The sequence below is a fragment of the Erpetoichthys calabaricus genome, chromosome 10 (genome assembly GCF_900747795.2).
Source record: "Erpetoichthys calabaricus chromosome 10, fErpCal1.3, whole genome shotgun sequence".
In the NCBI taxonomy this organism is placed as follows: Eukaryota; Metazoa; Chordata; class Cladistia; order Polypteriformes; family Polypteridae; genus Erpetoichthys; species Erpetoichthys calabaricus.
In genome coordinates, this window is record NC_041403.2 from 161,920,230 (window position 1) to 161,932,529 (window position 12,300).

At 43.8% G+C, this 12,300-nt stretch overlaps 1 protein-coding gene across 1 annotated transcript in view; it reads right to left on the minus strand.

Moving 5' to 3' along the window:
• Window positions 1-1,529: 1,529 nt before the first annotated feature.
• Window positions 1,530-12,300, minus strand: part of LOC114659704 (ribosomal protein S6 kinase beta-2-like) — a 55,258-nt gene continuing 44,487 nt past the window's right edge. Inside the window, exon 15 of the mRNA XM_028812321.2 lies at window positions 1,530-1,837. Within this exon, the coding sequence (XP_028668154.1) occupies window positions 1,705-1,837 (133 nt within the window). The 3' untranslated portion in view covers window positions 1,530-1,704. The remainder of the gene's footprint in view (window positions 1,838-12,300) is intronic.

Genomic DNA, 12,300 nt, shown 5'->3' on the forward strand with positions numbered 1-12,300 from the left:
ATTTCTTCCGAAAGGGAAGAGCTTTGCATAAGGCACGCGGGGAAAAGAGCCGGCAAAACTCAACGCAGGAACAAGGCACAACTCGGCAGATTCCTGCTCGGAAGACGGCTTCGACCTCGCTGTGGCTTCTCTGTAGGCTTTGGACAGAAAGGCAGAGATATTTAGTGACACGGGGCAGTTGAATATCACCAGGCCATTCTCATGAACATCACTGGGCTCTTAAAGCTAAAGACATCACGAGGTCTCTCAGCCATTGATCCTCCAGTCTTTGAGCTACCGATATAGAGGAGTACTGGCAAGAGGGTCCTTCTGGTAAGTGGTGGCATTATAGTTCTAGTGGTCAGTGGCTGTGGGAGAGTCTCGATGGAGGTTGTGGTATTGCATCGACCCTTCTAGTCATTACGCACTGATGTGAAAGTCTCTCTGATCATTAAGGTTGGGAAGGTCCTTCTAACCTCAACGAAGGTTCCTGCAGTCAGTGAAGAACATAGTGAAAAACTCCAGGTCAGTTAATTCCTGCGTGCAAGTCCCTCTGGTCAGTAAAACTTGCTATGACAGCTCAGCAGAGAAAATTATGAAAGTTTTTCTGGTCATTGAGTGATAGTGTGGGAGTAACTCGGGCCATGGAGCACTTCGGTCAGTCCTTCTGCAGCTAGAGTTTCTGCAGTCAGTGAAAGTAGGATTACAATCCTTCTGAACAATGAGCGCTGAATATGGGAGTCCCCCACATCAGTGAACTGGTTCATTAGTCCTTCTGTGAAAGTTCTTCCATCATGCAAGTATTATTAACATCCTTCTGGTCAGTGAGTACCTAACATGTGAGCCATTCTGGCCAGTAAGTCCTACACTGTGAGATCCTTTGGTGTTTAAGTGGTTTGATTAAAGTTGTTCTGGTCATTGGGTTACAGCGTTGGAACAGCTGGGTCACTCCTTCTAGTCAATGGGTCATTCTGCTCCATGAATCCTTGGGTGAGAGCCCCTCTGGCTAGTAAAGCAGGGGAATCTGTTCTCTTGATCTTTGAAACCAAGTGGACAAGTTCCTCTGGATAATGAGCAGCAGTAAAACCCTTCTGGTCAGTAAGACTTGGCGTGGAAGTCAACCTGGTCAGTGAATTGTGGCAATGAAGACCTTCTGGTAGATGGGATGCCATATAAAAGTTGGAGGGTTCTTGTGATCAGTGAATATCTGGTTTAGTGACAGGCAGGTTTAGGCCCTCAGCCTTGTTGTAAGGGTGACTCTGGTCAATGGGCAGAATTAAAACAGAAGATAATTGAAATCCTTCTGGTCAACAGTTCCAAGTGCGAGACTTCCCTGATTGATGAACAGTGAAGCCCTATTAGTAAGTGAACCCTATTGAGAAGGCTCCACTGGTTGACTGGTTTTGATAGACCTCATCTTTGCTGTCCATATCAGATAGACAGTTCATTCTAAATCTGGGTGGACACCACGGTCAATCACTTCCCAAACTCTGGCAGCTTATTTTCAACTGGTGAGTCCCAGCAAATAAAAGACATTTTTAAACCCAACAGCAGATGGGTAAGGAAGGCTTCAATGTTACATTTATTTGTGCAGAAACGTCTGCCACTTGGCACTGGAGGAGGGAGGAGACGTTATTGGGGAGAGGACAGAGGTTTAAGTGGTGTCCACCCTCCTCCACTGCACAGTCCTAGAAGTACATTCAGGTGATCTGAGTCTCCTCCCACTTATTTGCCACCCTTGCCACCCTTCTTTTTCGATCGGCCGGGTGTTCGGATAGGCTGTGAGGCACTGGTGTCCATCTTCTCCACGGGTTCAGCGCTGACTTTGAAAGGTTCATTCAGGGTGAACTTCACCGGGCTGCAGAGGAAAAAAAGACAAAGAAGAAAACTGAAATTGGGTAGAACATTATTGTTAGGACTATACATGAAGAAGGAGGAAGACAGGCAGGGTGGCACATTTAAAAGTAGCCCCACGTACAGTAAGGAATACCATCCTAATTTTAGCAACAGCAAGCATAGTCAGAAGAACCTACAGAAACAGCATTAGGGTCAGGGTTAGGGCAATTTAACTTAATACTATTATAACAGCCAATCAACTTTGAATGGAGCCCCTTAGGTCTCAGGAAAAAAAAAATCAGTCTGAACGAACTGCGTAGCTCGTTCAGATGAATAACGCAATTCGTTCAAAAGGATTACTTTTATTTTTTTCTTATTTCAGTAGCTATTTATTTTTCCTGGTATGTAGTTTAGTGAACCGGAACCAGAAGAGTATAGCCAGCCAATAGTTTCAGTCTATTCTACACTGTTCCGGCCCATTATATATTATAAGTCTTGCTATAGGGCGGCACGGTGGCACAGTGTCAGCGCTGCTGCCTCGCAGTAAGGAGACCTGGGTTCGCTTCCCGGGTCCTCCCTGCGTGGAGTTTGCATGTTCACCCCGTGTCTGCGTGGGTTTCCTCCCACAGTCCAAAGACATGCAGGTTACGTGCATTGGCGATCCTAAATTGTCCATATGTGAGTGTGTGTGCCCAGCGGTGGGCTGACGCCCTGCCCAAGGTTTGTTTCCTGCCTTGCGTCCTCCCTGTGTTGGCTGGGATTGGCTCCAGCAGACCCCCGTGACCCTGTTGTTAGGATATAGCGGGTTGGATAATGGATGGATGTCTTGCTATATGTTTGCGAGACATGGACGCTATCCAGTGACCTGAGACGAAGACTGGACTCCTTTGGTACTGTGTCTCTCCGGAAAATCCTTGGGTACCATTGGCTTGATTTTGTGTCGAATGAGCGGTTGTTCATGGAGTCCCGAATGAGGCACATGACCTGCATTGTGAGGGAGTGTTAGTTAAGGTACTCCGGCCATGTGGCGCGGTTCCCAGAGGGTGATCAGCTCGTAAGATCCTCATTGTTGGGGACCCGAGTGGCTGGACCAAGCCAAAGGGTCGCCCACGTAACACCTGGCTGCGGCAGATAGAGGGTCATTTCTGGAGGGTGGGACTGGACCGCATGTCTGCCTGGGGGGGCTGCCAACTGGGATCCCGAGTTGTTTCATCATGTAGTGGGTGTGGCAACGCGCTGTACCAGTGCATGCTCCCCAATTTGAACTTGAACTTCAGTGCCTTTATCAACTAGATTTTAAACGTACTTTTTCCTTTATTTACTCTTTCAGGGCTGATGTAAACTTTTGTCAAAAGGAGGAGTTGACGATGGTAATCAACTGTAAACTGTGACTAAACCAACCATTACATTGGACTCTCGTTGCTAGAAGGAAAGTTAGATTCATTGGTTTGACCAAGATTCCCTGCGCTCATGTGAGTAGCAAGGCGCACATAATGGCAAAAATAGCACTGAGATCTGGCAAGAGATCAAAGCGAATGTGAAAAGTAAAAATGCTCCATGGATGATGTCTTGCCTATCATTTCTGAACTGGACTATGACTTGTTGGACTCAGATTTTGATACAAGTGATCGAAAATAAATGTTAGGTTCCAGCTTCAGCTGATCAGTTCCCAGCTAGTAGTGTTACTGACAATGTTCGTCAGGGAGCACTGCCACTTAAAAATGACAAGAGGTAGAATCCAGATTGTAATGCACTGTAACCGTGACTGCCTCCGTTGCTGTCCCAGCCATGTGAAGACAGCCTGGCAGCAAGCCTGCTGCTCATTCTTGGAAAACTGGCAGCCACAGCATGCAGCAACAGACATTTTATGTTGATTTCTGTGTGAAAGCATCATTCTTTGGAAAAAATATTCAGCCCTCAAAGAGTTAACAGTTCCACTACTGACTCTGAAATATCACATTCTTGGAGAGAATTCCATTAATCCATTCTCGTAAATCCTCCTTGATTTGAAACTCGTTTCAGGATGCCTCAAAAGAGCGGTTTCAACTGTAGTGGTCTTCCAACTAGTTCCTCTTCTGGTTCACTTATTTTTAACTCACACCTTACAGTTCACTTATGGCTCACTGAACCATATGCCAAGAAAAAAACTCTACGGGGCTCTGTAATAAAAACTGGACTGCAAGGGGGAAACATAATAATAATAATCTGCTCAAACAAATTAATATGGAGTGGGGCTCCCTACTACTGAAATAAGAGTCAGGGAAAAAAATAAAAATAAATTTGTTCAAACTAATTAAGCAATTTGTTTGAATGCGTTAATAATTTGTTCAAACAGATTTTTTCCATACCTTTTGTCTTGTTAAGCATTTTTTTTCTAGTCATACACCTTTGATAACATCCATCCATCCATTTTCCATCCATCCATCCATTTTCCAACCCGCTGAATCCGAACACAGGGTCATGGGACCTTTGATTACATTTTAATTTAATTTAATTCCACCTTAAATTTAATTTCTTATCAGGGAAAAAAATGCATTTCTTATGGCATGTGAGATTGTCTTCATGCTAAGTGTGGCAAGCCTGTTTCCGTCTAACGGGCTTAGACCAATTGGCCCTGCAGTGGCAAGTGTAACCTGAACTTTCCAGTTTAGAGATGGGGCTTGAAGCCTTGACTCCCTTATTCTCAGCAGCTGAACAAGGAACACCATTTTCTTTTCCTTTAAAATCATCTTTTGAGCTGCTCCAAGTCAAGTCTATGCAGTGGGAGCCAGAGAATTGGTAAGAACATCCGGTACCATTTGCCCTCTTAAAGGTAGCCACAGTAATTTGAAAAAAAATGAAAAAAACCAAAGCAGTTCAATATCAGAAACGCTTCAAGCACAGGATATTACGCTGACATTTTGCTCTTCACCCATTGCTCAGAAGGAACAGCTGACAGAGAGTGGATCTATCATCAGGGAGTTCTAGGTGTGCGGTTTTGAAAATGATTTACTTTAGAATACAATTTCTCTTGGCAAAGGCATAATACCATGTTTGTGAGATAATACCTTCAACTTGAATAATACTGAGCATATCCTTTTAACCAATAATCTGATTAAAAGAATTAAACCCAAATGATTTGATAGAAAAATTACAAAGAGTTTTTGGGGTGAGTTTGAAGGACTGGTTTTAACTTCACAAAAAAGAAACCTAAAAAGAACCTGATGGTCACCATGACAAACATGCAAAAGGACATCCACGACTGCAACACTCCACTAATCGGAGCCTAATGGCTGAGAGGCCAGATGAGTTTCGGATTCTCAGACTTTCCTGAAAGACTCTCTGGTTCTGATGAATCCAAAGTTGAACTGTCTGGCCTCATTTCTAAGTGTCACATCTGGAGGAAATCAGGCACCACTTGTCACCTTTGTAATACCATTGGAACATCTTTGATCCAAGTAAATCAGATCCCTGGACACAACCAAAAAACACATAAAACAAACTCCATAGAGGCCTGTGGAACTAACGTAATCAACAATGATAAGTGGTAGGTGCAAAACTCCAGGTGGTCTTCATTCAGAATCATCAACCTGATCCTCAAATGTGGTGCATCTTGAATGAGCGATTAACAACACCACTCCTTCAAAAGAGGAGACCATTTTAAACACGTCTAAGTAAGCGGCAATGCAGAAAAGCTTTCCCGAGGCACCACCAATGCTCACCTCCGACTCTTCCTTGACAAACGCAGCACATTCAAGAACAGAGAGATTTGCTTCATCATAAATCTTCACACATCTGACCACATTTTTGCACTTCACACTTTTTTTTAAACAGACATGTACTTCGAAAATAGAAAGCACTTGTTCATTTTGAAAAATCTATTTTAGCACCAAAATTCCCACGTGTGGCATTGAGAATAAAGTCTCCAACATCTCTACATCAACATAGACAAATATACAGAAAGTAGAGAATAAAATAGAATAACCAACAATGAAAGATTGCTAGTCAAAGTCGAGATGCGAGTTAAGGTGAAGCTTAAAAATTAACAAACAGACAACATCTGAAGCTCCTGCTTCACCACCTTAGGCCACAGGTTCAACACACCCTTGACCCTCTGCAGTTTGCATATCAGGAGAAGGTGGGAGCGGAGGATGCCATCATCTATATGCTACATCGATCCCTCTCTCACTTGGACAGAGGCAGTGGTGCTGTAAGAATTATGTTTCTGGACTTCTCTAGCGCCTTCAACACAATCCAACCTCTGCTCCTTAGGTACAAGCTGACAGAGATGGGATTAGATTCATACCTAGTGGCATGAATCGTGGACTATCTTAAAGACAGACCTCAGTATGTGCGTCTTGGGAACTGCACGTCTGACATTGTGGTCAGCAACACAGGAGCGCCACAGGGGACTGTACTTTCTCTGGTCCTGTTCAGCCTATATACATCGGACTTCCAATACAACTCAGAGTCCTGCCACGTGCAAAAGTTCACTGATGACACTGCTATCGTGGGCTGCATCAGCAATGGGCTGGAGGATGAGTATAGGGACCTAATCAATCCACCCATCCATCCATCCATTTTCCAACCCGCTGAATCCGAACACAGGGTCATGGGGGTCTGCTGGAGCCAATCCCAGCTAACACAGGGCACAAGGCAGGAAACAATCCAGGGCAGGGTGCCGACCCACCGCAGGACACACACAAACACACACTAGGGCCAATTTAGAATCGCCAATCCACCTAACCTGCATGTCTTTGGACTGTGGGAGGAAACTGGAGCGCCTGGAGGAAACCCATGCAGACACGGGGAGAACATGCAAACTCCACGCAGGGAGGACCCGGGAAGCGAACGACCTAATCAATGACTTTGTTAAATGGTGCGACTCAAACCACCTACAACTGAACACCAGCAAAACCAAGGAGCTGGTGGTGGATTTTAGGAGGACCAGACCCCTTATGGACCCCGTGATCATCAAAGGTGACTGTGTGTAGATGGTGCAGACCTATAAATATCTGGGAGTGCAGCTGGATGATAAATTAGACTGGGCTGCCAATACTGATGCTCTGTGTAAGAGAGGACAGAGCCGACTATGCTTCCTTAGAAGGCTGGCGTCCTTCAACATCTGCAATAAGATGCTGCAGATGTTCTATCAGACAGTTTTGGCGAGCGCCCTCTTCTATGCGGTGGTGTGCTGGGGAGGCAGCATAAAGAAGAAAGACGCCTCACGCCTTGACAAACTGGTGAGGAAGGCAGGCTCTATTGTAGGCACGGAGCTGGACAGTTTAACATCTGTGGCAGAGCGACGGGCGCTGAGCAGGCTCCTATGAATTATGGAGAATCCACTGCATCCAATAAATAGTATCATCTCCAGACAGAGGAGCAGCTTCAGCGACAGACTGCTGTCACTGTCCTGTTCCACTGACAGACTGAGAAGATCGTTCCTCCCCCAAACTATGCGACTCTTTAATTCCATCCGGGGGGGTAAACGTTAACATTTAACATTATACAAAGTTATTGTCTGTTTTTCACCTGCATTATTATCATTCTTTAATTTAATATTATTTATTGTATCAGTATGCTGCTGCTGGAGAATGTGAATTTCCCATTGGGATTAATAAAGTATCTATCTATCTATCTATCTATCTATCTATCTATCTATCTATCTATCTATCTATCTATCTATCTATCTATCTATCTATCTATCTATCTATCTATCTATCTATCTATCTATCTATCTATCTATCTATCTATCTATCTATCTATCTATCTATCTATCTATCTATCTATCTATCTATCTATCTAACATCTTGAGAGGATAAAGTCTTTAGGTTTCCACAATGAGCTGATAGGCTGGACACCTCTAGCAGAAGAATTATGGAAGTGTTGTTGCAGCCACAGAGTCAAAAACACATGTGGCGGGCACTCAATCAGGTTATTAGTCAACACCGAGTAGGAAGTGCCTTTAGAAAGTAGTACGCTAAAATCTGTAAAATGCATCATGTTCCTCATCAAACAACAGTCAGTAGCCCAGAATGACAAAGAGAAAACAAGTTTCTGGGAATTTTCACAAAATGTTTTAAAAATAAAAAGCTACAACAATACAAGTATTCAGACCCTTTGTGGTGACACTTGAGGCTTGGCTTGGGTGCATCCCATTCTACTGGTCATTGTGGAGATGTTTCTAAGTCCACTCGTAGTCAATTCAGTTGATCGCACAAGATTAGGTAAGGCACACACACCAGTCTGTAGAAGGTCTCATAGCTGACAAAAACCAAGCCATGAGATCAAAGAAATGGCCAGCACAGCTTAGAGACAGGACAGCATTGAGGAACAGATCTTAGGAATGATACCAAAAAAAATTCTGAACCAACATCACAGTGTCCACCATGATTCTTGAATGGAAGAACTTTGGAACAACCACAACTCTTCCTAGAACTCACTGCCCAGATAAGCCAATCGTTGGAGAATGCCTTGGTAAGAAAGTGGACCGAGAACCTGATGGTCACTCTGGCTGAACACCGGACAACCTGTGTGGAAATGGGAGAAACATCCAGAAGGACAACCACCACTGCAACATTCCACTAATCGGAGTCTAATGGCAGAGAGGCCAGACGAGATTAGAGTTTGCAAAAAGAGCCTCTCAGACGATGAGAAATGGTCTTATGAAACCAAGATTGAACCCTCTGGACTCATATCTAAGCATCATGTCTAGAGGATATCAGGGACCACTCATCCCCCATGCTATTCCCACCCACTGCACGCCCAACCTACCTGGAAAGGGGTCTCTTTTGGAGCTGCCTTTCCCAAGGTTTCTTCCATTTTTTCCCTACAAGGGTTTTTCCTTGTCTTCTTAGAGAGTCAAGGCTGGGGGGCTGTCAAGAAGCAGGGCCTGTTAAAGCCCGTTGTGGCACTTATTGTGTGATTTTGGGCTTTACAAAAATAAATTGTATTGTATTCCATTCCAGCAGTGAAGAATGGCGTTGACAGCATCATGCAGTTGGGTTGTTTTTCAGTGCCAGGGAGTGGAAGACGAGTTGGGGTTAAGGGAAACCTGAACTGACCAAGCAGAGAGAAATCCTTCATGAAAACTCTGGACCTCAGATTGGCTGTAAGGTTCAACTACCAACAGGATAATAACGCTAAGCACAAAGCAAAAACAACAAAGGAGTGGTTAGGGGCAACTCTGTGAACGTTCCTGAAGTGGCCCAGCCAGAGTTGAGACTTGAACCCAATCAGACATCTCTTGACAGACCTGGAAACAGTTGTCCACTGATGCTGTCCATCAAACCTGACACAGCTTGAGAGGATCTGCAGAGAAGAAGGGCAGAAAATCTCCAAATCCAGGAGTCCAACACTTCTCACGTTAGACATAAGCAAACTCCATGCTGGAATCATTGACAAAGGGGCTTGAACGAAGCACTAAATAAACTAAGTGAATACTTGTGTCAATGTGAAGATCCAGTTTTTAACTTTAAGGACAATTTCAAAAATTCCTAAAATCCTGTCATTCTAGGGTATTGAGTGTTGTTTCATGCGGAAAAAATAAACAGAAATGATTTCAGCACAAGGCTATACCATAGCAACTGTGAAGAAAGTAAAGGAGTCTTAATACTTTCTGAAGGCACTGTAGATACTCTGTCTTTATGGAACACAACAGACTATGCTCGCCTGGAAGAAGCTAAAGTTAGGAAATACATTTTAAGAGAGTTGTGGAACATCCACTGACTTCCATGAAATTTCTTGAACTTCATGAACCAAGTAGGCATGGTCAATATGGACAAGTACAATCGTCATCCTCCTCCTGTTAGAGGGAGTGTAGAGCTTCAGCTTCAATATTGTACAGTGAAAATAGCTGTATCTTAAAATTAAGTTCTAGCCCTTCTACAAGCCCCCTGCCTGACGACTGGCATACTGGTGTGGGAATTTAACACTGACATTCATTGCCTGTCAACCAGCCAGCTTTCCTCAATACATCTTAATAAAAGGATAAGTATCTGTGTGTCTGTCCCGCTGCTGTGTCTCTGCCATTCCAACAGATGGAGCATGACAAACATTATCACCGCTTTTACTACCACACAACATACCAAATGGCATAGAACAGAGACACACGTGCATTGCATGGTGCACTGCTAAAGTGAATACCGATGACTACATTGATTACTTTGACTTCGACCCATCTTAGATGGGTAGAACAACTAGTGACTTAACAAAAAAAATAAAACTCTTAGGGCTTCAATAAAACAGCAGAATGAATCTTGTAACTCAAACATAATTCAAGGCCTAATCAGTCATCTTCAGCAAAGTATCAGGTCCACCATTTACGAGCGACTACAAAGTGAAAATCTGAATTAAGGCCCATGAAAGCTAAATTCCCCTTGGGGACAAACAAAGTAAGTTAGTTAATTTGCTCCATCATTCGTTCATCGTTCATTCATTCGTTCCATCCATCCGATCATTTGTCCATCTGAGTAATCTACCTGATGAGGTAAGGTTTGAATTTCATAAAATTCTTCTGTAGTTGCACACAAAGAAGCAACAAACTTGGCCAATTCCTTATCGTTTGATTGTTCGATCACCATTCACTTGATCGATCTAGTGGATGAAGTCAGGTTTGAATTTCGTAAAATTTTTCTGTAGGTGGACACAATGCAGCAGCGCCTGCCCAGTCAGACTTGGCCAGTTCCTCATCCAGCACTGGGTATTGGGCATTGTACTGAGCTATTTTTGTAGATTTGGTGGACCATCGAGCACTGGGAAGTAGAGCGACTGGCTTAGGGTCACACGGTAATATGAATGAGGGACTTGAGCCAACTTTAAAATTTCCTTTAGGACACATTCACATTTTCTTGCATTACCAACCACAGCCGCATAACACATAGCACCTCCATAAAATCAACAATACTGTATGGCCGCTGTTCGTATCACTGCAGAAGAGCGCAGTGTGTTTTTTAAAAAAAATGTGCGTCTCCATTAAGTGCGTCACAACAACGCAGGGCTGTGAATTCTTTTTCACCAGAAAATTACTTCAACATGAAGCCCATCCCTTTCTACTCTTTCGTTTTTCTTTCAGATAAGGTTTGGTACACTCATGCTCTAAGTGTTTTGGATGAATGAACCCAATAGCATCTCTGTCACTGATGTATCTTTAAGATTGCAAAAGATACTGGCAAAGTAGGCATCATACTACCAGAACACTACCACACATCACTCTACACAATGTCTACAAGTGATTCGATGATGATTTATTTAAACAGAAAATGATAGGCAGACCCATGTGGAATCAGAGCAGGAAAATGTGTAACACTGTGTGTGTTAAAAAGACGTGTCAATGGCTAAAAAATACATGGAAAATGCACTGAAAGCACTTCTCCTCACACCCATACTGTAGGTTTGAATCAGACCTAAAATGTCTAATCGCTTTGCCGCCCCTCCAGACTGCTTGAGCCACTTGGATTTAAACTTCAGGGGGTGCCCGGGTAAAATTCGTTCCCAAACTCTGAAATCTCCTAAGTGACCAAAGCTTAGTTTGTTTTACCAAATCAGTAGGACAGAGTGCTTCAAAGATACCAGAAACAATATTGTGGAACAAAATAACAACAAAATTCTGTAAGTAAGATACAAAGATCACTGAAATGAAAATGTCTGTATAAATTAGTGGACCATTTGACCACAAAAGCAGAGAAGGCTGGTGAGGGCGATCAACTCTGACCTGCATCTACAACACCAGTAGGCCAGTCACCAAGGCAGAGCTGTGAAATATCCTCCTTCAGTTTGACAAAGCCAGCCAGAAAATGCGCCCGACTAAATCAGGAAATGGCTGAATCTAATCTGCACCAGATTGATGAGAAAAATACACAGCTATAGGGAAACTAAACAGAAAACACTCGACCTGTTTGTGCCCTTGCAAAACCACAACAGGAAAGTAAGCCCCACCATGAGCTTCAGTAACTGTAACTCTCATGGCCTCTATGCGTAGCAGGCAAATGAAAGGTTGAGGCATAGCATGCAGTTTTAAATCTGTGGCCATAATAATAATAATTAATGACAGTTATATAGCGCTTCTCACTACTCAAAGTGCTTTACACAGACAGAGAAAAAGCACTTCAACCACCACCAAGGTGTTGCACCCACCTGGATGGTGTGACGGCAGCCATTATTGCACCAGTATGCTCACCACACATTAGCTGTTAGGCGGTGAAGGAGTGAGAGAGATAGCCAGTTAGAGACAGAGGAGGAGGAGGAGGAGGAGGGGACCAGAATGACGAGGCCATGATGGGCAATTCTAGCCAGGACCCTACTCTCTTCAGAAGATACCCTGGGATCTTTAATGACCACAGAGAGAGTCAGGACCTCGGTTTTATGTCTCACCTGAAGGGCACGGCCATTTTTGCAGCACATTGTCTGGTGACTGCACTGGGGCATTTGGAACCACATTCAAATCACAGGGGGTAAGCGCCCCCTGCTAGCCTCACCAACACCTCTTCTAGCAAGCAACCCATGCTT